The sequence below is a fragment of the Oryzias latipes genome, chromosome 16 (assembly GCF_053564925.1).
Source record: "Oryzias latipes strain Hd-rR chromosome 16, Olatipes_Hd-rR_3.1".
In the NCBI taxonomy this organism is placed as follows: domain Eukaryota; kingdom Metazoa; phylum Chordata; class Actinopteri; order Beloniformes; family Adrianichthyidae; genus Oryzias; species Oryzias latipes.
In genome coordinates this window covers 19,910,293-19,936,865 of record NC_136252.1, presented here as the reverse complement: position 1 = coordinate 19,936,865, position 26,573 = coordinate 19,910,293, and the positions used below count along the sequence as shown (strand labels likewise).

At 40.2% G+C, this 26,573-nt stretch overlaps 1 protein-coding gene across 1 annotated transcript in view; it reads left to right on the top strand.

Moving 5' to 3' along the window:
* The window catches only part of itga8 (integrin, alpha 8), a 42,380-nt gene that overhangs the window by 10,859 nt on the left and 4,948 nt on the right, over positions 1–26,573 (top strand). The window contains exons 10-24 of the mRNA XM_004078103.5: positions 2,004–2,060; positions 2,216–2,268; positions 2,337–2,542; positions 6,023–6,220; positions 9,641–9,686; positions 9,782–9,889; positions 14,077–14,132; positions 14,751–14,908; positions 15,051–15,182; positions 16,246–16,313; positions 16,737–16,884; positions 17,856–17,948; positions 19,959–20,038; positions 21,371–21,451; positions 25,958–26,063. Of these exons, the coding sequence (XP_004078151.1) occupies positions 2,004–2,060; positions 2,216–2,268; positions 2,337–2,542; positions 6,023–6,220; positions 9,641–9,686; positions 9,782–9,889; positions 14,077–14,132; positions 14,751–14,908; positions 15,051–15,182; positions 16,246–16,313; positions 16,737–16,884; positions 17,856–17,948; positions 19,959–20,038; positions 21,371–21,451; positions 25,958–26,063 (1,590 nt within the window). The remainder of the gene's footprint in view (positions 1–2,003; positions 2,061–2,215; positions 2,269–2,336; positions 2,543–6,022; positions 6,221–9,640; positions 9,687–9,781; positions 9,890–14,076; positions 14,133–14,750; positions 14,909–15,050; positions 15,183–16,245; positions 16,314–16,736; positions 16,885–17,855; positions 17,949–19,958; positions 20,039–21,370; positions 21,452–25,957; positions 26,064–26,573) is intronic.

Below are 26,573 nucleotides of genomic sequence, written 5' to 3'. Positions count from 1 at the left end.
TCTGTGACGATCTCCAGGTCTCAGAGGTGAAATGATTGTCTTGCCATCACTCTGGTCTTTAGTTCTGGAGTTCTTGATGGGATTCAGGTCTGTTTTCTGGCAGAGCAGCTTCAGAAATGCTGACATTCTTTTCTGTTAACCATTTCTTGACCTGCTTGGCTAACTCTTAATGCTTTTCAAGACCAGGTTTAGCCATTTAGTGCTCATTGCTTTCAGCAAAAATGTAATGTTTTCTCTTTTTGTATTTACATCTTTTCATGAATTAAGTTACCTTGTCCATTGACTAAGAAAAAAATACTAAAGCCTAAATGTGATAAGTTTGGAATCAAATTGTTTTTTATTACATAAAAGTTTCTTGTTTATTTTAAATTATTTTGATATAACCACCATTTATTTTGAAGATCTCAAAGGTTTTATTAGAGGTCTTTAGAGCTATAGGCTTTTCTCTGGTGCATGTTTCTGTCAGGACATAACTTCTCAGTTGGGATCCATTAGAATCAGGCCTGTGCAGACTTAACTAAAATAGCTCTTTAGAGATGTTTACAATATAAAAGTCATTCAGTGACTTTGATAGATATTTAGAGACTAAACCAACATTTTTACAGAGTGTACAATATTTTTTATCTATGTCTTCCTAGGCACCAAAAGTTCAGCAACTGTTTCACAGTGATGCCAAATAAGCAGCAAGCAACCAGGAAACTGTTTTAACTAGTTTATTTGCAAATTTGTGAAATACAAATTATAATTATTGGCAAGTAATTTTTTTATTTTTTATTTATAAAAATCGCAATAAAAATTTTTTAACACTTTTTTGATTTGTTGTTGATAACATTTCATGTCAACGTGTAATTTCCAGCTGCATAGAAGACAAAGTGGAAAGAATGACTCTGATCTGACATGCACATGAATGTTTCTGAACGGCTACAGCAGTTCTGCTCATGTGTCTTTGTGTAAACTTTAGTTTGTCGTGTGCTTTCTTATGGGAACGTGTCCCCGGGGCTGACTGTTTCAATCCTCCCTAATGACACACAGCTTCCGCTGCATTTAGGGGGCAGTGACCTTACCTCACCCCAGTGACCCTTTTAAATGCACACAACGCATAACCTGCAGTTTAACCACAGACTCACCACAACAGACACTACCACAGTCTGAGTCTAATTTCTGAAAAAGGAGAGCTGGTGCCACAGAGGGTTTAGCTCACAGTGGGCATAGGTAAGCCACGGAAGTGGCTCCTGAGGGGCATGCAGATCTGGTCGGGTTTCCTTTTTGGTCAATATGGCAATCGGTACAAAAGCAAAGTTAATTGTCAACATATTTATTCAATATTTTAGTTTACACATCGTCATCTGTCTGCAAGTTTTTGAGTGATCAAGATTAGCATGTCTCCTTCTGCACATGTGTGTGCATGCAGCCCCTGGCTGTCTCCATGTGGTTGTTATTTTAGTTCTTATAAAGGAATTCTACCCCCCCCCCCCCCCCCCCCCCCATTTAACTCTCCCAGTAAGCAATGTTAGAATGGGGGCAGCAGAGAAAGACGAGGGTAAGGGTGCAAAGATGGAGGCTGTGGGGGAGGGCAGAATTTTAGTGGAAAAAAAGCTGTTTTAACTGCAGTTTTACAAACTCTGTGTTTTCCTGTCTGTCGAGCTCTTTGATGATATTTGATGCCCTAAAAACCAGAAAGAGTTGGTGCCCTGAGGAGTGTTGGTGTAGGTTCGATACACATGTCCCCTGCATGTATTTTGTGGAGGGAAAATACTAAAACCTTATAACCAATAGCATGCTTTTAAATCTGTTGTTTTAAAGATGAAAGTACCAAATCTTTTAATAAAGAATGCATTTACATGACAAAAAAAAATCACTTTTTTTTGTAAAAGGGCTGTTGGAGTAAATGAGAGAAGAAAAAAAATTAGGTCCACAGGAGATTACATTATTGCACCATGTAAGCATGATTTTATTTTTTAGGATCCTTTGTTATGTTTGATGGCCTGTCTCACATGTTGCAGGTTGCCATCATCAATTCCACTAATCTTACCTACATCCAGAACTTCACCGGAACACAGGTATAGGATCACCTGCACATCTGGTTCTCAATGTGCTGTAGAGCCCAAAGTTTTGACTTTTCTGTTTGGTTTGGGATGTCTAAGAACTGCTGTATCTTAATTATTAAGGATTAAGGTTAAAATTCAGAAAGTTTGTTTCATTTTTGGTCCCCCAGATGGCCTCCTACTTTGGGTACTCGGTAGCTGTCACTGACCTAAATGGAGATGGGTATGTGGAGATTCACTCTTTGATGTGTGTTGCTTCTGTCTCTGCTTATTGGTGTTGTGTCTCCTCAGGACTGATGATGTACTTGTTGGAGCTCCACTTTTCATGGAAAGGGAGACAGAGAGCAAACCAAGGGAGGTGGGAAGGGTGTATCTGTACCTCCAACTGGCTCCGCTCACTTTTTCCAAGCCAGTCATTCTTACTGGCACATACACCTTTGGCCGTTTTGGAACAGCTATAGCACCTCTGGAAGATGTCAACCAGGATGGATACAATGGTATGTTTACAAAAACAAAAATTTGGGAAAGAAAGAATAAAAGTGCTCTCATTTGTTTTGTGTTTAATGGGCCGTTTATTTTCTAGTTAAGGAAATCCTTGTAGAACCTGTTGTTTGAGAAATCTAAGAGCTGTCTAGGCAATCAGAAGTGTGGCTATGAAAGGTTGTAAGTGTGTAAAAAATGCTTCATCCTGTGACGTTGGGATTAAAGAGATGCATGTTTGAAGAAGCTATTTTTACCTCACCAGATGTGTGGTAAGATAAAATAATCCACACGAGTTTTTGTCCTGCAGCCCGGACTTCATTCCTTTTCCATGTGTTTGTTTTATTCTCACGTTGATTGGGGAAAGACACACACACACGCATGCACTCAAAGCCTGGAGCAGAAGCGCAGAGCTAATGCCCGCTGAATGCCCTCTTAAAGATGCATGAAGGGATGCACATCTGGTCAGTTGATGACATCAATCCCACTGTTGTATTTTTAATTTATTCAAAGGCAGAGAGTGTCAATGTGCATACCACACCGTTAAACCCCATTAACCATTAGATCAATAACATTCGGATCAATATTACAGCTTTTTCTGGGATGGAAGCATCAATCAGATGCGCCGGTTGTCAGTGACAGTCCCAGAGGGTGAGTGACACTAAATACTTGCTGATTCAATGAGAGCACGGCCATGTTTGTGGTTGATTTCATTATACTGGATTATAGCAGAGTCGTCATAGCAGCTTTGTGATCAAGGCTCTCAACTGTGTGTTAACTGTAAACCTACCCACTCTGTAAGACATGATTACCAACAGATTCCTTCTTCTGACACCTCCCCCCACTGAAAGAACCACCTCTCCCAGAATTTCCAAAAACAAATTCATTCTGTCATCTTCATTGTTTTGCTGACTGTTTGCTGTCAAACTATTACAATTCAGCAAATGCATTTTTACCTCCTGTTTAGAATTTTCAAACAACCAACATTGGTCTCCTGTCACCGCACATCTAATAGTATAGGTGTGTGAGTAAGAGTCTCCTGTAGTTCTGGCCTCAGTGAGCTCAGTGGGTGTTCCACCCGTTGTCTGCATCATGTGGGACGATGTTGAGAAAGTCTATGAGCAACATCTACATTCTTTAAGATTTCAAAAAATATATTTTGTAGATAGAGACATAAAGGCAGACATGGACACGTACAGGCTCATTTGTACACTAGCACACACACATGGTTGCATTTATCCTCTTTACCCCACAATCTGCTTCATGTGGAACCAGTTGTTTAGACTGTAAGAAAGGGGTCTGGAGACAAACAGGATGTCTAGAGGTATTTGGACAGTTACAGTACTGATGGTTGTCTAAAGGCAGTACATTGTCATGGATGGAAATATAAAGCTAAAGAAGCAAACATTTAAAATGTTTTGTTTTGTATAACAGATCTAAATTTGTATAACCTTTGATGTCAATAATATGTTACTTCTACTTATATTTTTTCTTATTTTTTCCCGCTAATATTACACAGATATATTTACCTCAGGAAATATTTGGCTCGAGACACATTGTTTTTTTTATCCTAAATCTGAGATTAAAGTGCAGATAATCATTTATTCTCATACAAAGTTTAAGATCTACTCTGCAAAAACAGGCCGTCAAAGAATAAGTCAAAATTTCTTAAAATTTGAAATGTTGACTTTAAATGAGCAAAAACATGTAAAAGTGGTGTAAAGAAAATGGTATTTCTTATTCTAAAAAAAAAAAGTAGGCACTAAAGACCCACTCTTGTGAAAATCTTATTTCTTAACATGTTTTTGTAGCATTTTTCTCATGATGGAGGATATATATAAAAGAATATAAGGTCAAAACTGTACATTAGAATTTTTTTCTATTCTATGAATCAGGAACAGATGAAAAAAAAGCTATTTGACAAAGCTTTTTTGTGAAGCAGCAACTACAATGGGTGGGTCAAAGTCTCTGATACATCGACTTACGAACAAATAGATCCATGTACGTTTTTGTTTCCTTCGTCTAACCTAGCATTTGGCTCAAAACTGTACGACCGGATAGCTGAAATATTGCTCGCCATTTTTGTTGCATCGCCAATGTTAGGTTGGGGTTTTAAGGAGCTGTAAGCTAGTGGGAGAGAGTGCAAATAAAGGGATGATGGGATATCAGCGGAAGCTTACTTCTGCGGCAATAGTTCCGCCCACAACTCAAAGGCGATTTTCGGATGAATTCCTGCTGCTCTGCAGGAACTATGTCCTAGAAAATGACAGGTTTTTTGATTTTAGCTTTTGACAAGATTATTTTTCTTGCAAGATAGAAAATAAGACAATCTTTCTTGAAACAAGGCTTTTTTCACTTTCTTAAGATTCTATTTTACATTCTACAGTGCTTAAATGTCCAGATTATGTCCCCTGTCATCATTCTAATTAGTTATAGTGACTCATAGCTTTTTGCTCTAAACGCAGCTATTGAAACTATTGCCTAATTGTGAGTCTGAAACATTCTAAGGCTCTTTCATACTGAGGCAGTTTAGACCAAAGTTTGGTTTCTTGGATGGTCCCTTTCACTTGGCAAGTGTAAAAATGTTAAAAGAATACAAATTCCCTCTGGTCAGATCATGATTCCATTGCAATGGAGCACTGTTTACCCTCAGTATGAGTACAGGTCAACTATCCAACTGTCCCAGGAGAAGACATAACAAGAGGAGTAAGTGGTATGAGCATGTATCCAAAAACAGAATAAATCTCAGAAAATTTGGAACATGTCTTGTTTGTAAAGGTTATGCAGTGAGGAGGTGAATTTAGTTATAAATGAATGAAGCCAGAGGACCAGAAAAACTAGCCTCTAAGGTGGTTTTTGAGAAAATATAATGCTTTTGCCTTATGGTGCAAAAGATACGGGAGCACAAAATAATTTTTGTGGCAATAGCCATATGGTCTTGTAATGCACTGGCGAACTTTCAAGGATGTACCCTGGTATCGACCATCAGTGGCTGGATATGCTCCATGACCCTTAACTAAACAAAAAACAATGCAGGAATTTGAAAGGAAAAAAAAAGTTGTTCTGTACAAGTTAAATGCATTAACTGATTTTAAGCTTATCTGGTACAGCTTACCCTGAAAAGGGGCTTTTAAAAACTAAGATAAGTAATTTGTACTTTGTTACAGTGTTACAGTGTTCCTTTTCAGTTCAATACATAAATACATTTTAGAGTACAACAATTTACATATTTTTATTTTATTTTAGAAACGTGCACTGTACCTGAGCCACCTCAAGGCAGATAAGTGATGAAAACCAAGGAAAAAACTGAAAAAGTTAAATAAATTGTCATAAAATAGTTAAATAAATAACTGTCGACCTCCGTTAAAAAGGGTCAAGCACTTTTCCATCTTCTCCTTTCGTCTTTCTTTGACCTGAATGTTTTTCCCTGCTTCTGTCTCTGAGGGGCCCTCAAACCTGGTGATGTCTAAACCATGCATCTATGTGTCACCCTTCAGACGTGGCAGTGGGATGTCCATTCGGAGGCCACGACAGTGGAGGCAGAGTGTTGATCTTTAACGGAAACAAGGACATCTTAGCTCAAGGGCTGACCCTGAGCCAGGAGTTGAAAGCAGCCCGGACCTCCAGTGGGAGTTTGCCTGGGTTCGGATTCACTCTGAGAGGAGGCCAAGACCTGGACAACAATCAGTATCCTGGTAAATACCAATCATGTCAGCCCCAGATATCTCAGATTTCTATTTTTTACGGGTAAAACTCCTTTAAAGCCTTGCTTTATTTTGACTTCGCTTTTCCTCCAGACCTCATACCTCTGTCTTGACCTTCACATTTTCCTTAGGCACTCACTCACTACCATCTCCATGTTCTGGCTTGTTGCTTTCCCCATCTTCTCTGGTTAAGTCATTATACAGGGGTATGGGACGTCGGCCATGAACCTATTCTGCATCCGCTCTTGAGGGATTTATGGTTCTTCCGAAGAACATGTTGACTGCCTGTTTTTTTTTTGCCTATACCCTTAAACCTTGAAAGAAACAAAGGGAAACTAATGTTTTACTGGCTTATTTTCTCCCTAATTTATAGCCAGTCTGCTCTCATGATTATTTTGGCTTTAGACTTCTACAGATTAGACTGAAATGTAAAAATGGTTTAGATTTACCTTTTCTTTGCGTCCGTGCCATTTCCCTTCTCTTCCCGCTACAATAATACACGCTCATTCCAACAAACAAGCACACTCAGAAGTTCACGTGTGTGGATTGTGATCAGTTTCACTGGCGCCTAGGAAGTGTGTGTTCAGTGTGTGCCAGGCTCCAGGTCACAGTCAAACCTGTGCAGTCCACATCAAATCAGAATTAAAAACAACACTAACACACACAGCAATTGCAGGTTCAACCGGGTAAGAAACTCACGGGTGGCAGAGCTCTTAGCCAACACACACATACTGTACAAACATGCTCAACTGTGCAGCCTTTCTGTCATTAGAGACGGAAGTGAGAGACACGCACACACGGTCTGTCGTTTGCAGGCTAGTAAAGTCACACTGTTCAAAGGAAGCTGGGGTGTTTGATCAGGGTTACAAGAGGACTGCACATGCGCCTGCAAAGGCCTGCTGGAGCGGCCATATGGTTGCATCAACATAAAATGTTATTAGCCAACTTCAGAAGGGAAGCAAGGAGGATGAGCGCGCTCCATTTATGGCTTTAATAGATTTACATGCAAAGATTACATCATGAAGTTGCACTTGAGTCAGAGCCTGCAGATCAAAGATGGTGGGAAAATCATGACTAAAGAGGCAGATGAACCAAAAATCAATATATTCCTTAACATCTTCATCATGAGCATCTGCTTTTCCACATAGCTTGACACGAGGCTCGTTGTCATGGGGCCAGGGTCATTTGTGTATCTAAGGGGTCAGCATGCTTCAAGATGCATCTTTGACTCACTTAACAGGTCAAAGGTCAAACTTTGACACTGTCAACCACAACAGTTTGCCGAAAACTGACAGACATGTACATGTCTGGGTTGGTAATCCCACACAGAGCCCCTATCTTATTACATTTTAAGCGTTCATTGTTTTCTATAATGTGTCACCATCTGGTCGCCTTTTATGGACGGAATCAAAGAAAATCTTTAGGAAAAAGTTTTTACTCCCTCAAAGGCACAAATGGTGCCACGGCTGAAAAAAAAAAAAGAATTTCAGGCTCTGTTCTGCAGCTATAAAACAGTATGCCTCAAAAATGTTTAATAGTTTGCTGCTCAACAAAAAGCCCCCTAATTAACCCACACATGATTTAATTCAGAAATCCAGCATCCATTCTCTTTCACAGGCTCTTTTCCCACTGTGTATCTGTGACATTTGACCTTTCCTCATTAGGACCAGCCCCCCCTGCAGCTAAACAGGCAGTTGCAGCAGACAGTCAGTGACAGCTTGTCTAAATCCTGGATGATTGTAATGTTTTCCCACCTTAGTTCAGACACCACATTAGTTAAAACAGCTCAGCTACCCATACCATCCTACCCACACCTTGAAATGCCATCGATGTTGGCCCACACCGTGTGGATCAGCCATAGCCAGCATTCCTCCGCGCTCCTCAGATCAGCAGCGGTCAGTAAGCTCTGCTGTATGTCGCAAATGGGATTTACATGGATAGGAAAGTGGGCCTTTATTTGATTTTGAGCTCAACGCAGTCATGTGTGCACTTACATCTTTGCACACACTTAACCCCAAAGGTGCCCCGTGCTCCAGTCGGTCTTATGTCATGTATTGTTAAGTGAGCAAACACTGGCGCTAGATTTAGCAGAACCATCATCTGTCAAAATGACATATTTGTGGCAGGAGGCAAACTACAGTTCCTACTGTACAGAATTTCAGAAGTGAGGTGGTCCTGCTCCCTGAAGAAAAGCCACCTTTGATTGCTTTCACAGATTGTGGTTTTAATGCAGAGTACATGATCCTCCACTCTTGGTATTGATATTATGCCTTTGACTTACTCTGCAGGCCTTCTACTTTTTTTCCCCTATATTTCTCAATGGAAAAAAAAACATCTTGGGATCCTTTTTATTTTTTTGTGCTCACTCAAACACACATAAATGCAGGGTGACACACTCGTGGATCGACGTAGTTAACCTCAGGGGAAAAGGGACAAATGTTTCATGTTGCGGTTCCTGAGGGAACTCAGAGACTGCGTCCAAAGGCAGAAACAGATGTGTCTCTCTTAGATTCAATTAGTCGTTTCCTTTTCAAATACGCCACTGAGGAAAGGCAGAGAAAAGGTCTTGAAAAGTGTTCAAGTTAACTTTTCCACGTGCTGCCACCCTCCACAAAAGCCACCAAAGCTTTGAAATGCCGGTCGTGCAAAGAGTTAATTGATCGAATCAGCTAAATAAATCAAGGAAATTCTAATTTAATGAAGGCTTATGCAAAAATGTGTAATTATCTAAATTAATTTGATAAATTAGATAAAGACTCTCCCAGAGTGGCACGAACATTTTGTATCATTCACAGGCCTAACAACTAAACTTCCTGCTTCATCTGGTGGCTTTTATGCATCAAAAGGTTCTCCTCAGTTTCACATTGTTTTAATCAGCATTTGTGTTAGGGGAGGTGTGTGTCTGTGTGTGTGTTTTGGTGCGGCTTTGGTTGGTATGTGTCCCCTGACCACAGCCATTAAATTCTGTCTCTATTTTAAACATTTTGAGCCAATTAAAAGAGTGTGTTCATCACAAAACCCATGAAAACAAATAAAAATGGCACAAAGATGGGATCTGCTGCTGCTCACAATTAGGGATTGGAGCTGCATGGGCTGTTGGGAAATGCTGTTGCCTAACAAATGGGTGATATTGAACTCTCAGGGATACAGCACAGGGTGTTCTCGTGTATGCACGACGCAAAAAGACACAAAACACTGGATTTTTGTATTTCAGTCATGTTTGAAACAAAATACTTGATGATATCAGTTTGTCAGGTCTGCATCCCAGTCTTAGAGTGTGTGTGCATTTTACATGTGCGGCGTCTGCGTTTGATGAAGATTGTTGGAGACCCTGAAATCAGTCCCATCTGTGGCGCTCTTTGAAGCTCACTGTTTCCCGTCTCCCCTTGCTCTCTCTGTCTCTCTTTGCAGATCTGATTGTGGGGGCGTTTGGCGCAGATGAGGTGTCAGTGTACAGGTACAAGTCTTGAAATAGAGACGGATGTTTGTCACATTTGGGTTTCTCTGTTTACGTGTCATATATGAGTGTTTTTGTTTTTTGTGCGTACGCAGGTCTCAGGCTGTTGTGTCTGTGGAAGCCACGATGACGCTGACTCCAAAAGTCCTCAATCCTGATGATCGGCAGTGTCTCCTGCCTCAGACTGATATCATTGTTACATGGTAAAAAAAAGTTTTTCCTTCCTCTTGAACTGTGTTGTGCATTAGCAATATATGTGCCTCACATTCAAATGGGGGGAGTGATAATAAAAAGCCCTGCCATTTTTAATAACACAAACAATTAGGGGTGGGCATCCCTGCCAAACAACTGACTGAACTTTAAAAGTTTTTTCTTTTATTTGATTTGATTTCTTATTTATCACAACTTGATAAAATAAAAACATGCTCAATTGAAGCTTTCTATGTCCAACTGTTTTGCGTTGCTGGGGACAAAAGCTGAACTTTTAGTTTAAAAAATATTTATTCTTAACTGAAAAACTAACACAAAAGGAGTTTTTTTTTTGCTCAAAATGGTCAAAAATCAATTTTAAAGAAAGTTAAATCAATACTACATTTTTAGGTGAACACCATTTCAATTTATTGATTTTTTAAACCCAACATAGTCAAGAATTTAAGCCTCGTGCCAACAATTTTTAGAGAGGAGTTTATCCCAAAGCCCTGTGATCTCCAGAGGACAGTTGCTTTCATCTTCACCAAAGGTCATTTTATAGGTAAATCCATGTGGGTTCGCCAAATAAAACATGCAAAGATGTGCACGCTGCCCTAACAGACAAACTCAGGCCCTTACAAACTGCTGACTTTATCACGTTAGACAACAGCAAATCCACCTCTCTCACACAACCTGGATAAAAAAATGACATATCTCCTCACTAAAGAGCGATCTTTTTGTACACAAAGTATCAAGAAGAAATTTTCAATTCTTAGAAAAAGATGAATCGATTTGAAAAGGAGACTAACTGGAATACTGAAAGAAGCAAACATGCTGCAGGGAATTTTTCAGCATGGAAATCTCAATATACGCACGGACTCGTCGCTTCTTATTTGTTTTTTCTTCACTTTGCCTACTTCTTTGGTGGTAAAAATGAAAAGAACAAGTTGAGGAGAGCATTCAGAGATAATCAAAAATTAAGAAGTGTAAAAAAGTCAACTTTCAAGTGTCAATTCTTGCACTAGATTACAATTAAATTACATTTCCCTCTGTGTATGTGGTGGTGAATTCAATCTAAAGAGTCAAAGTTTTAAAAACACACCAAACTAATGAGGCCCATTGCTGCGCTCAACCTCAGAGTCTCATAAAAATTGTTTGACTTGGAATTCAACATTCAATGGCAGACAGGACAAATATTCCACTCTTAGGTGTTGCTCATCACCCAAAGGCTGTTTGCCTGTTACTTCTGAGCAAGAATGTATCAGCTAACTGAAAAATAAGACTCGTGAACCCTGAAAATTCAGATTTATGGGACCCCTGCACTTAATTTAAGACTGCATTATACTGTTTTGATTGTCTCATGGCTCATGTGGGAGGCAGGCTGTCTTTGAACTGCCTCAGGGTGAGTTTCATTGAGAGGAGTTGGTCTGAAGGTTCTTGCTGCTTCACCGCAGTCTATTGTTGGTCCAGATCAGTTCTGCTGGGATTATGTAGACGAGAGACACGGGTTGGGCTGCCTGCCATCGTGGTTTCTGAATTGTGGTGTGTGAGTATTGGCAGGGGGAGAAAAGTGGGAACTGGATTTGGGTCAGATCAACACAGAAGACCAAACTGAGTCAAATTTATCTAAGCAAAACTTAATTTAAATAAATTTTGTGGTCATTTGTATGCAATCAAAGAAAAATTGGAGTTGTATCCAAATCAAGCCTCAGCAAAATTAATGGATGCCACAGGCACTTGCGTTCGTGACGGTTGAGGATTTAAAACATTTCAGCCAAAGAGAACCGATTAAAGGTTCAGCTTTAGTCTACAATAGCACTACCAGTAAATGTGACTCACAAAGCAGAGCACTTGATTTTCCTGAAAGCAGTAATTGACCTACAGTCTTTAACCTTAGAGGTCGTGAGACACAACCGGCTGCCGCCCCGACTAAACCTCGATGAAGTTCAAAGACTCTTTTAACTGTCTGACAGAAACATTTTCTCTGTATTTCCGAACTGCTGCTGAAAAAGTGACAGTTTTTCACAAATATGTCCTGGCAATCCGTTAAAAGATGATGTCAAAGAGACATTCAATACTTCCGCTAATACAAAAATGATTAATAGTATTTTGTCCATTAAAAACTAAAATGAAATATTGTTTTCATGAAGTTTCAATTAACTTCGTCTACTCACAATTACACTTGAAAAGTGTCTTAATATATATATCTATATATTTATATACTGTATATATATATCTATATCTATCTCCATCTATATCTAGATAGATAGATAGATAGATAGATAGATAGATAGATAGATAGATAGATAGATAGATAGATAGATAGATAGATAGATAGATAGATAGATAGATTGATTGATTGATTGATTGATTGATTGATTGATTGATTGATTGATTGATTGATTGATTGATTGATTGATTCAGTATACACTATACAGTATTATTTTGGCTTCATGTGCAGATAGTCCAGTTATCACGCTTGATCAGTTTTCCTCAGCTAGGTACCAAAGATGGCAACATTTACGCACAACCTAACTTTGACTCAGTTTTTTAATTTAATGAAAATAGCATTTTGAAACCACATACGGTTTTAGCCAAGACATTTTACAACAGCTGCTTTTGTGTTGTAATTTTCTTCTCTTTTTTTGAGTCTAGATTTAACACTTTACTCATTTTACACATAAGTTAAAGGGAAAAACTCAAGCAACTCCTACAAATCCTTCATTTTCCCACCATGTCTTTTCATTTTTGGAGAATATCTTACTTTTGTTTTGATTTACATTGATATTTCAGGTTTAACACTGTGTTTAATATGATATTTTCTCTAAAATTCACATAATGTACTCCATTATTTAATTGCGATACATGCAAGTTTTTAAGCCAAAATGCAGTTATTTTCATTTCCTTGCAATTTAGACTGTTGTAGATGTATGATAGCCTTGCCAGCAGATGTATGTCCATGTCTGGATGAAGATGAGAAAAAGAAAATCAAACTACAAACATGTTTATGCAGCATGTAATTGGCATCCTCAGTAATTAAATATATGCATTCCAAATTGCTACACTCAGGGTTAATGAAACGTTAGTCTGGAGAGAAATGTGGGGAAGCAACAATACGGACAAAAGCATGGCTTATTCACCTCTGCCAAAACTGCAAAAAATAAAGTTTTGTTCCATTTCCAGCTCTGATTTAACATAAAGAAGAACATTTGTAACTTAGTGACGTTTTTTTTTAATCTAACCACGTAAACAAAATTTCTCTTGTTAAACAAAATCTTTTTATCAGATATTATAAAGGTGTGCGTGGTTTATTAAAGTAGAACCACTGAGGATCAGGCAGGGTATGAGTCTGCTGGCTGGACGGTGGGCCACAGATGCATGTCGAAGAAAATTACACAGAGTAATGAAAAACCTGGGCTTGTTTCTAGGCAGCATGCATTGAAGGGACACATGGAGCTTATTAAAGTCAGACCTTCCCAAAACTGTGAAACACACACGCCTGTGCACAGACAAACATGAATCCAGCTGGAGATCCTGTAATCTATAGGACACATTTTTATTTTAAAAATTAACAGGGAAAAAAGTGTTTTATTACATCACCTGACATCTGCACTGCACAGGTTTGAATGTAACTCATCAGTCCTGTCATTTTATGAGGATGCTAATTATTAACAAACAAACAAGTACCTCAAACATCTGCATTCTGGTTGGGTTACAGTGTGAACTTAACCAAACGATATGTAATTACATGAGGTCATTAGCATCATACCCCATGTGGCTGGCTTCACTGTGGAGGCTAGAGTGTTACCACCAGAAACTTCCCCAGATTAGTGCCTATTAGAGATGCAGGCCTCCCTGTTTAAGAGCCACTTTCCTGCTCTTGATTAACAGCGTGATAACGCTCAGAAGAAGCACACTTAACATTTACAGTAATAAACAGAGAAATAGAGGAAATGCAGAAAGGCTTCCCAGTCTCCCATGTCTGTGTCTAATGCTGGGGCCTCTGTGGTAATTCCCAAAGCCCACCGGATAACAGGAAGGAGGAAATCCCTCACTCTCTCAGTCAGACATTCAATTTTTTTTCATAAATGAATCTGAATAGGCTAATAGGAAAGTAAACAAAAAGCATAGATTTGTGTAAAGTGCAGCAGGTGATTGGATTCTTGTTCCTTTTTTAATTTTTGATAATGGTTTCCTCCAGCCTGAAAGTGGAAGTGTGCGCAGGAGTGAGTGGCGTGGAGATCCCCACCTCTGTGGGTAAGTGACTGCACTCTGTTAACTTCTTTACCTCACTTAACCAGAAACTGTATTTTTCCAGCTGAGGAACAACACCAAGTAAATCATGCATTTATTTTATCACGCCTGAATTATTGTAACAGTCTTTGTACTTGTTTGAGCCAAAAGGATCTTTACTGCCTCAAGGCTGTTCAGGCGCGTCTTTAAACCCACACCACGCGTTTCAAACTTTTAGAGCTCCACATGGTCAGCTCCCACATTAGATTTCACTAACCATCTTGTGCTCTTAGATCATCAGATCCAGTTTTATTAGTTATCCCTCACACAAATTTTAAAACTAGAGGAGATTGAGTGTTATGAGCGATGGCTCCTAAATTCTGGAATGCTCCCTACGTTTCATTGTCTCAGCTCAGGCTTTCAAATCTCATCTGAAAGTCCTATTACTTCAACAGCCTATTAGCTAATTGTGAGTTTTTATCTTGGCATGATTCTCTAATATTTTTTTTTAGCTTGAAAGTGTTTTACTTCATGTTTTATCCTGTTTCCAACAGTTTTTATAAGTGCTACATAATTAAACTTTACTTACTTCCCTCGCAACTGTCTCTTCTCCATCCATTTTTCTCTCTGTCTTTTGTCCAGATCTAAGAGCGGAGCTGCAGCTGGATTGGTTAAAAGGTGCCAGGGGTGGAGTTAGGAGAGTTCTCTTCTTAGACACCCAGCAACCCCATCACTCGGGGCTCCTAAGGCTCGGTTACAACCGCCAACACGCGTGCCTGAGCTACATGATTTACCTAAGAGTAAGCAAACAACACCCACTGACTAGATACAATTTTGAGGTTGGCAAACTGTTACTGCAACTCTTGAGGGTTGAATTGGCTGTTTGACATAACTACAGTTTTGTTTTTTAAGTTAGAAAAAAAATACTATGTTCTTTTGCAGGAGGACGATGAGTTTAGGGACAAACTCAGTCCCATCTCGCTGGCCCTGAACTACAGTCTGGCTCCACCTGCTCACGACAAAACCCTCCCACCTGTTCTTAACCAGTACAGCAGTACCTTCCTCCAAGATAATGTGAGTTCAAGATTGTGTTAGTTGTTGTGGTGTACCACATACATATGCCATTTGATAATAGGGATATGAAAAAAACCCAAAACAACCTCTAAATCAATTAAAATGAAATAAAAAATGGGACATTACAGAAAGAAAGAGGAGACTGTTTCATCGTATTACTTTTTTTCTTACAAATTCCGGTATCTGTGCAGCTATTTCTGCATTATCTGATGAAATGTTTGACAAAATTGTTGTTAGATAATCATAAGCCATATTTTCATACAGTTTGGAGGTCTAAATTGCAGCACTGAACCATCAATTAGTACTATCAATCTTCAGCTGATTGGCTTTACTTGTAAAAACCTTAAATCTGACAGAAAATATGAAAATAAATCACATAAGAGCGTGACACTTTTCCTGAAATAAAAAACTCACACAAAAAAACATAGCTGTGCTACAAAAAAAACAGCAAATAACTGCATGAATGTAATTCAGACTAATCAATGCAGTAAACAAAATCGCCTGTTGAGAACTAAAAAAATCAATCTTTGGAGCAGCTTCACAATGGGAATGCATTTTCCAAACATGAAGGCCTGATGGAAAGTATGCCCTCCTTTGATTGCTCTGTCACTTCAGGATGTGTTCAAATAAATATTTCAGCCTTTTAAGTTTTCCAGAGCTGAGTTTTGGGTTGCAGTGAGTGATTTTATATTTTTCATTCCACTTCAGAGTTATGTTCACAGACTTCTGAATCATGCAGGATTGCAGTCTTTCATGGAAGCACACTATTTATAGTTTTTAAACAAATGACTATGTTTTTCATGTTTCCATTTGCCTACATGTTATTGTTAACACACCTACAGGTGGGGAGAACCCACAGACAGGAGGCTTTGTTCATATTCTTTGTTAATAGAAACAAATCAGACCTTTGGCCAGAGCTGCCTTAAGTATTTCCTGAACTAAAATGCACAACATCTGCATCTTTGATTGTCTGGCTGTTGAACTTTTGTCTATTTGGGAGTTTGAAATTATAATTAGTGTTCTTAAGACATTTCCTCTCTTCTTGTGCCCCTCTTCCTCTCAGGCCTACATCCTCCTGAACTGCGGTGATGACAATGTTTGCATACCCGATCTCCAGCTCTCTGCCACCATGTAAGTCCAATGCGATCGTAACCTTTGACCCTAATGTGTGCACGGTCAACGTTTCTGGATGCACGCAAAATTATTCTCTAAATAACCAGCAAAGCTTTGAAAGAATGGGGTTTTCCATGTTATAGCCACATGTGCAGGAGTTATTGCAGTCCAGCGTGTGTTTCCTGCTGCATGACTTCTCTATGTCAGCATTACACAAACATCTTCTCATCATCTATATGACGGGCTCACACAGGCACACTCTGAGCCCCTCTGAGCCCCTCTGGGGCTCAGAGGGGCTCTTTTGCATTCCCTGCAGCTGATTATATACAAACACCATTTTAAATGGTCAGAGATAAATTTGCAAAAATCCAAAATCCATTATATTACTGCAACAAAACCACACATTTTTATCATTCTGTTTTGTTCTCTTTTTCAACACAGGGATCGCACAGAGCTGGTGATTGGAGATGACAATCTGGTCATGTTAACGATCACTGCAGTGAACCAAGGAGAAGGAGCTTATGAGACAGAGCTGTTTGCACGGATACCACCAGAGGCTGACTACATCGGAGTGTCTCGCAGAGTGGAGGTAAATTTTCATTTAGTGCTATTTTTTCCAATCTTTAACACTTGTAAATTATTTCTCTAAACCTTTATCAAATATATTTGATATACGGAAAACCCCAAAGAGTGAGACTGCTGTCATTAATTTTTCCCACAATTTTAGGCTGTGACTTCTTGGGTTATTTTTTATCAGACACGGTTTGTGTTTTTTCACATACCTGACATATTTCGGCGGAATCACATCCGCTTTCATCTGCTCACATTTAAATATGTGAGTGGAGATAAAGATGGGCTGGTCCTGCTCTGAGCTGGGTTGGTAACATTACAAACCCTTACTAATCTGAACAGCTCACTGAATGAGGGATTTTTAAGCCTAGGTGGTCACAAACAAACTCCCATGCTGAGTTTTTGTGTTGATCTTAATTCAAAAAGTCTAGTTTTTGTCTCTTGTAAGTTGTTCATTCAGGTTGCAAGTTCTGGCTCTGGAAGGATGGATGGTTCCAATAGAAAATTAAAGACTGAAGCTTTTTCCTTGTTTTCGTTTCCAAGTTCCAAACAAAAAAAGGGGGCTTTCTGAGGCTGCAGTTGTGGCGCAGCGTCACATCCTGATATGTCTCTGCAGCGTGTTTGTTTGCCGTGATTAAGGAAAGACCATCAGCCAAATCTGCTTTGCTGGCAACAGCCCAAAATCTCCTATAACGATTTACAGGCCACATTAGTGAGCGGGGAAACAGATAGGGTCAGCTTGTGCATGCGTGTGTGTTTGTTTGCACGTGTGCGTTTGCTCTAATGAGTGTGTAATAGGGCTGTTTGATAGATGACATTGTTCCTGTCAGGGCATCCATCACTCGACCTCTTTTGTTTCTCCCCTCTTGCTGTTCTCTCAAAAGGAAAAACGATGGCCTCTCATATCCCAGTCTGGTTCTTGTCTTTCACTCCAGCCTTCCATTTGTCCCTTCTTTTCCCTTTTATTTGATCATTGTTCTGTTCCTCCAGTCTGTCTCCATGTTAAACTGTGACTACAAGATGATCAATGAATCCAGGATGGTGGTGTGTGACCTGGGGAACCCGATGGTGACAGGAACAGAGGTGAGTTCTGACGCCGAAAACAGAAGAAGAAAAAAAGGCTGACACTTTTTCATGAAACATTCATGCCTCCACTGCTCTGTAACCCGTCAGGTTTAATTCAGATAGACTGATAGTTTCCAAAGATCGCTGATCATCACCTTGACCTTCAGCCTTTGCACACACACATGATAATAATCCATTTAGCTGCTGCCCGTGACACGTGTAGAAAGGTTTATGAAATAAAGATCAGTCTGACATCAAACTCCACCACTCTGTTGTGTATAGATGTGTGAGCTTGTCTTTCAAAGATGTCACGAGTGGCAGAGAGGTGGAACACAACGTTCTGATAAATCAATTATGTGGTCATGTTTCATAGTTTGGAGGGGGGGGGGGCAGCTTTAAACACCCTTGCATGTATTTCACTCTTGGGAGAGGCGTGTGAAAGAGACTAAGCATGTGCATTTGTGAGCTCCCCACCAGTCCAGATGTTTCCCATATTCAGCCCCCCCTCCAGGCCCAACCACCCCCCCTCATGCTGTTGGACATTCAGGAATTCATGAGCTTATGCCTCCACCGTACCCCCCATGCACGCTCTGCTTCATGAAACAGTCCTGATGGTCTCAGTTCATTCCTTGTGCTGCATCACTGGCAGATCAGACTGATCAATTTATGATTAAGTACTTAATGTGTGGTCTAACTCTGGCGGAGGTTGTGCTGCTGTTGTCTCTATAATTTGAGGAAGAGGTTGGCCTGGCTGCAGCTGCGCAAACGGCTGCAGTTCAGTGATCTTGTGGTTGTTGTCAATTTCATCGTTGAGCAGATGAGGGGATCAGACTGTTTGCATGGATACAGACTCATGAGGGGGAAAAAAATGTTTTCTCGTGATAATGCAATAGTATATCTCGTTATATCACAAGACAAAACGAAAAAATATAAAAAATATGAGCAAGGCAGGGCGTTCTCTACTTGTGCAGTTTCTCGTTCTTAATGTAACATTTAGCTAAATGGAACCACAAATCTAATAAATTGCATCAACGTTATCATGGAAATTGGGATTTATAGAATAAATCATTGCGGTTAACGTGAAAGCCTTTGCTGCGAGTACTTTAGCTTCTGGACAAACCCCTTTTTTTCATTTGTTGTTGGAAAAAAAGACTCATTATTTCACTTCAGCAAAGCTATTTACACTAAAAGGAGAGCTGGGAACCTTCCAAGAAGACACCAGAAGCTATATATTTCATACATTTTAGATGGGTTCATAAGGGTTTTTCTGATCATTTCTTTTAATAAAAATCAATCAAAACCAGCTGCCTTTAACAACAGGACTACAAATATTGCTTTGTTGCTTGACTTCTGTTCTGTGGCCTATCCTCTCCCCTTCCTCCCATCTGTAACAGGAAGCTGGTAGCGATGACTCTGAACGACACATTTGGTGGTTGCTTCTTTAGATCTCCGTTTCCAGTCCCTCTAATGTATCCCATAAAGATAGCTTTACTTTGTAGTCATTCACCCCAGCCTCCCTCCCTCCTTCACCCCCCCATGGGTCTGGCTCTTGAAGCTTCGCTGCAAGTCTGCATGTTGTCATCTACCTCACTGGACCATGAGCTTGACCCGTGTTTTTATTTTTTTTTTTTGCAATACAGCTCATGGCATACGTATATAACATGCACTTATGTTGCTATGTAGACGATGGTGATCTAAACTCTGCACATGTTTTGAGTTTTCCTGGAGGACAGGGGGATTTCAACCAAGCTGAGACAAAAAATGTAGCTGTGGTTTTTAAGTATGTGGCTGTAGTCTGGCTTTTCTCATGTTAAGGAGTTTTAACACAAACAGCATAATGTTTGATATGGTATTATGAATATTAAATTACCAAACAGGATCTGATAGCCAGAGATTTTACGTTGATGTTTTGTGTCACAGATTATGATTGCTTTTAAATGCATCTCATTTCCATGCATTTTTCACTGTCATTCTATCAGTTTTTCATGCTTTTACTGAGTTTTGGGGTTTTCTTTTTTTTCTATCCAGCTGTCTGTTGGTTTGAGGTTTTCGGTCCAAAGGTTGGAAGATTCAGGACCAGAAATCCACTTTGAGCTGCAGATCCACAGGTGACACCCCCCCCCAACACTCATGCTTCCCCCTAAAGCCTTCAGCCTTCACACTTGCAAAGAACTTTTCTTGGGATTTGTAGAAATAGGTCCTGTCTCTCCCGATCCCATTACTGTCTGCGGTCACGTGAAAATAACCGCAGTGATAAAGAAAGACAGATTGCCCAAGGGATCTGCAGGCAGCAGACGGGTTTGACACAAAATGCTTACTGTTTGCTTCATCGCACTTATTTCGAAGACGCAGCTCATGGGCCAGGGGAAACATTTCTCAAGTCAGCTGAACATAGAGAAATTATTTGTAGTCATGGTCTTCACTCAAACTCTGTTACAAACTCATATCAATGGTTTCTACAGCTGAGAGGAATGCAGAGCATTACAGCGTTACTTTTAAACAGAGTGAGCTTTAGTTCTATAGGTAAAAAAACAAGGCAGATCGTTGGACATAAACTGTAATACTTAAATGTGGAAAACACAATAAATATATTTCAATTCTTTTAAAAACATTCCCATTTCTCACCATGTATCCTTGCAAAAAAGCTATAAGCTGCATCTGCTGTAGACTAATGCACAGTTCTTTTTCACAAACAGATTTTCACTTGAATTCAGTTGTAATCCCTTACTGTGAGATGACAAAATTCATTTTTTTGTCACTGATTTCATCCTGATTTTAACTTCTATGTTTAACCAACTATGTTATTTTCAACCAAATCCCCAGCTCCATTTTGGTAAATAAACTTCTAAACAATCATTTTACCACCACATTGTTACACTACGTTTCAAGGATTGCACTATAGCTAGTTTTTCTACATGAAAACTACACAGCATTATACTTGTATCCATCGCGTAGCTTCTGGTGGGAGCTTTCATCTCCTGAGAAGTCCTGTCCTTGCCATAAGTTATACAAGCCTATATAGACAACAGGCGACTGTTGTCTCGTGGTGAGCAACTGCTTGTAGCTAGAAAGTCCCTGACATTCAGCCCTTTTTGATCATCTCTTGTCTTTTTATCAGTGTTGCAGGAATGCAGAGTTCTTGGTAGCATCACTGCCAGTTGTAATAGTTGCCTAAATTTGGCTCTGCTATGTTTCTACTGTCCTGAAAATTCTTTAGTAATTCTCACAATTTCTGCCTTTCAGAAAAATATTTTCCTAATATTGGATTCAATCACAAAGCCTTGAACAGGGATATACTGTTTGTCTTGAAATGCAGTATAAGTCTTTTATTCTAAACATTCATAGTTATTTTAAAGAGGTGAATAAAGCTGTTACAATAGTTGTACTTGATTAAGTGACATTTACTGGTTTGTACTTAAATTCTTGTAATCTCTCCATAGCTCTAATAAAGATAACTCCGACAGCAATTTGATCAGCTTGAGTCTGTCCATTGTCGCCAGAGCGGAGCTGGATTTGCGTGGGTGAGTCTGCTATCTCCATGTTGTGTTGTTTATCACTGTTTCTTACTCTGATTTCAGTTCTTTTTATGCTAAGCTCTTCCCTTTTAGAAATGTTTGAATGTGTGCCATTTTTGGATGTAAAATTTCACAACAACTGTTTTCTAAAAGTAGGTTTGAGTTAATTGTGTCACTATATCGGCGAACTACAATGACATTGTGTTGCTTGGGTGTGGTTTCTCTTGTACACACAAACACAGGAGGACCTGCAATGAGCAGAATCGATACCACATGATTGTGTTGCTTCAACAATGCACAATCTACATTAAAAATGTGCTGTTTGACTTTTAAAATACCAGAAATGTTTCTGGTTTTTATTTTTTTTAAACAGTGAAAATAATTAATGTGTTTTAAAACTCATGGGTCATATTCTAGCCGTGGTTTACATGACTCGATTGTGACCTCAAACTACACATAAATCTGTGTTATGTGTCATTGAAATAGATTGTTATTGAATTACAACAGAGATATGTCTGTGTAAATATAATTTCTGCATAAGATAACATCCTTACTTTCACTTTGTGAGTCTGTTTGAGTGTTTGTGTTACACTTAGCTGTTATTCCAAAAGGGAAAAAAAACACAAATATTAATAAAAGCTAAGTTAAATAAGGTTTAAAGATTTCAGAGCAGAAAATTTTACCTCAAGTGGGATATAATGCATATTTGATTAAAGATAAATGATACTCTATAAAATAAACCTGTGCTAGCATTTATATTTGTGCATTGCTGAGGCAGCATGTAGCAGATGTGACACGCTAAAGCAAATGTCTGAGGCTTATTGTGGTTTTCTCATCCATTCTGTTACCTGGGAAATCTCAAAGTGGTGCATCTACTGGCACCACTTACAAACATATTTTGATTCATTAGTCAAATAAATGTTTGGGTCAAACTATAAACTGAAGTTATATAGGATAAACAGTGTATATAGCTCTAAAATCCTAAATAAGATTATAGTGAACATATCAATGGAAGAAGAACATGGTTGTTAAAAAATAAAATGCTTCTAAGTTGACCTCTCTCAGGTGGTCTGCCTGAGCCAACACAGCTGCATTTCTCAAGACATCAGCCTAAAACAGCATCTCTACCTATTAGCATATGTTTTTGATTCACTATGGAGCCATAAATGTTGCTATGCCACACCTGGCAATGAGATCTTCCCCCGTTCAATCTAATTTCATTTTTTCTTCTCTTTCTCTTTCGGCTTTTCCCATCAGGGGTCGCCACAGCGAATCATCCTTTTCCACCTCACTCTATCATGGACATCTTCTACCCTAACATTAGCCAACTTCATGTCCTCTGTTAAGACATCCATGTATCTCCTCTTTGGCCGTCCTCTTGCCCTCCTGCCAGGCAGCTCCATCTCCAACATCCTTCTACCAATATATCCACTATCCCTCCTCTGAACATGTCCAAACCATCTCAGTCTGGCTTCTCTGACTTTGTCGCTAACACAGGCAACATGAGCCGTCCCTCTGATGTACTCGTTCCTTATCCTGTCTAACCTGGTCACTCCTAAGGAGAACCTCAACATCTTCATCTCCGCTACCTCCATCTCAGCCTCTTGTCTCTGTCTCACTGCTACCGTCTCTAACCCATAGAGCAGAGCTGGTCTCACCACTGTCTTGTACACCTTTCCTTTGAGTCTTGCTGGCACTCTTCTGTCACACAACACTCCTGACACTTTCCTCCAACCGCTCCAACCTGCCTGCACTCGCCTCTTCACCTCTTTTCCACACTCCCCATCACACTGAACTGTTGACCCCAAGTACTTAAACTCCTGCACCTTCTTCACCTCAGCCCCCTGTAACCTAACGCTTCTACCTTGATCCCTCTCGTTCAGACACATGTATTCTGTCTTACTACGACTGACCTTCATGCCTCTTCTTTCCAGAGCAAACCTCCACCTCTCTAGCTGTTCCTCCACCTGCTCTCTACTCTCACTGCAAATTACAATGTCATCCGCAAACATCATTGTCCAGGGAGATTCCTGTCTTACCTCATCTGTCAGCCTGTCCATCAGCATAGCAAACAAAAAGGGACTCAAAGCTGATCCTTGGTGTAGTCCCACCTCCACCTTGAACTCCTCTGTCTGACCTACAGCACATCTCACCACCGTCATACTTCTCTCATACATGTCCTGAACTACTCTGACATACTTCTCTGCCACTCCAGACGACCTCATACAGTACCACAGCTCCTCCCTCGGCACCCTGTCATACGCCTTCTCTAAATCTACGAACACACAATGCAGCTCCTTCTGACCTTCTCTGTACTTTTCCATCAACATTCTCAAAGCAAAAATGGCATCAGTGGTGCTCTTACGGGGCATGAAACCATACTGCTGCTCACAGATCTCCACCTTCTTCCTAAGCCTGGCTTCCACTACTCTTTCCCACAGCTTCATTGTGTGGCTCATCAACTTTATTCCTCTATAGTTGCTGCAGTTCTGCGTGTCACCCTTGTTCTTAAAGATCGGAACCAGAACGCTTCTCCTCCATTCCTCAGGCATCTTCTCACTCTCTAAAATCCTATTGAACAACCTTGTTAGAAATTCCACTGCTGTCTCTCCTAGGCACTTCCATACCTCCACAGGAACGTCATCAGGACCAACGGCCTTTCCGCTCTTCATCCTTTTCAGAGCCTTCCTAACCTCATCCTTTCCAATCTCTGCTACTTCCTGCTCCACAACAACCACATCTTCCTCCCTTCTTTCCCTGTCATTTTCCACGTTCATCAGCTCCTCAAAATACTCCTTCCATCTTTTCTGTACACTCTCCTGGGTTGTTAGCACCTTTCCATCTCTGTCCTTAATCACCCTTATCTGTTGCACGTCCTTCCCATCTCTGTCTCTCTGTCTGGCTAGCCTGTACAAGTCCTTCTCTCCTTCCTTTGTGTCTAACCTGTCATATAGCTCATCGTAAGCCTTCTGTTTGGCCTTTGCCACCTCTCTCTTCACTCTACGCTGCGCTTCCTTGTACTCCTGTCTACCTTCCTCAGTCCTTTCTACATCCCACTTCCTTTTAGCCAACCTCTTCCTCTGGACGCATTCCTGTACTTCCTCATTCCACCACCAAGTCTCTTTACCGTCTTTCCTCTTTCCAGATGACACACCTAGCACCTTCCTACCTGTTTCCCTGATAATTTCTGCTGTAGTTTCCCAGTCATCTGGAAGCTCATCCTGACCACCCAGACCCTGTCTCAACTTCTGCCTAAATTCCTCACAAGTTTCTTCATTCTGTAGCTTCCACCACTTGGTCTTCTTTTCTGTTTTCCCTCTCTTCTTCTTCCTGACCTCCAGAGTCATCTTACACACCACCATGCGGTGCTGTCTGGCTACACTCTCTCCTACCACCACTTTGCAGTCAATAACCTCTCTCAAATGACCTCGTCTACATAGGATGTAGTCCACCTGGGTACTCCTACCTCCACTTCTGTATGTCACTCTATGTTCCTCTCTCTTCTGGAAGTAAGTGTTGACTACAGCCATTTCCATCCTCTTCGCAAAGTCCACCACCATCTGTCCCTCCAGATTCCTTTCCTTCACACCAAACCTGCCCATCACCTCCTCATCACCTCTATTGCCCTCACCAACATGCCCATTAAAGTCTGCTCCAATAACAACTCTCTCTCCTCTGGGGAAACTCTGTATGACCTCATCCAACTCACTCCAGAATCTCTCCTTCACTTCTAACTCACAGCCAACCTGTGGCGCATACCCACTGACTACATTCACCATCACCCCTTCGATTTCTAACTTTAAGCTCATCATCCTGTCTGAGACTCTTTTCACCTCTAGAACACTGTTTACAAACTCCCCCTTCAGAATCACTCCTACCCCGTTTCTCTTCCTATCAACACCATAATAGAACAGTTTGTATCCTCCTCCAATACTACGTGCCTTGCTGCCCTTCCACCTTGTCTCCTGCACACACAGTACATCTACCTTCCTTCTCTCCATCATGTCTGCCAGCTCTCTGCCTTTCCCTGTCATTGTGCCAACGTTAAGAGTCCCTATTCTCAAACCTATGTTCCTGCCTTTTCCCTTCTCTCTCTGGCCACGGGCCCTTCTGCCTCCCCTCTTTCTTCGACCAACAGTAGTCAAATTTCCACCGACACCCTGTAGGTTAACAGCATCGGTGGCGGTCGTTGTTAACCCGGGCCTCGACCGATCCGGTATGTCTAAAGTGTTGTGGATGATTCGCATGGTTATTTTGGCAATTTTTACGCCGGATGCCCTTCCTGACGCAACCCTCTCTATTTATCCGGGCTTGGGACCGGCACAGAGGCAACTGGCTTGCAACCCCTGTGGCTAGATTAATCTAATTTCATTTTTTGATTGTTTCAAAATCCTACTTCTTATGTGAAATTGTCATGACTTAATAACAAGTCAAGATTTGTAACAATTTAACACTTTCATTGAAATCTTTCTCATGTGCTATGATCATGAAAGCTACTTTTGCGTCTGTCAGGGTGTCTCACCCTTCTCAGGTGGTGCTGCCGTTCCCAAACTGGGAACCTAAGGAGAAGCCTGTCAAAGAGGATGACGTTGGGCCACAAGTGACACACATTTATGAGGTACAAATAAAGCATTTCTGCTCATTGGCTTAATTAGGGTAAGTTAAGTTAAGGTAAGGTCAACTTTATTGTCCTCAGTGAGGGAATTTGTTCTGGGCCACAGAGCTACTTAACTGTATAACATCATTTACACATCATGTACATACAGTGAGAATAATAAAAGTACATAAAACAAATGTATAATAAATAATAAAAAACTGGAGTATACAGAATTTCCCCCAGACCTGACCCACACAGGTCCAACACGTATGATAAAATATCTAATTGAAACCATAAAACCACACGTGCTGAAAATACTTTCAGTATAATACATTATCAATTCACCAAAAAAAACACTCTAAATTAATCTACAACAAAAGACAAGAACATAAAGTAAAACAAAGTGTTGCAGATGTGCTTAAGAGAAAACAGAGCGCACTAAGAATTAATTACTGAGATGCACAGACAGCTCAGTCAGAGGATGGAGCCTGCAGACAAACCGGCGACAGTTTACAGTAGGTGACAGGTCAT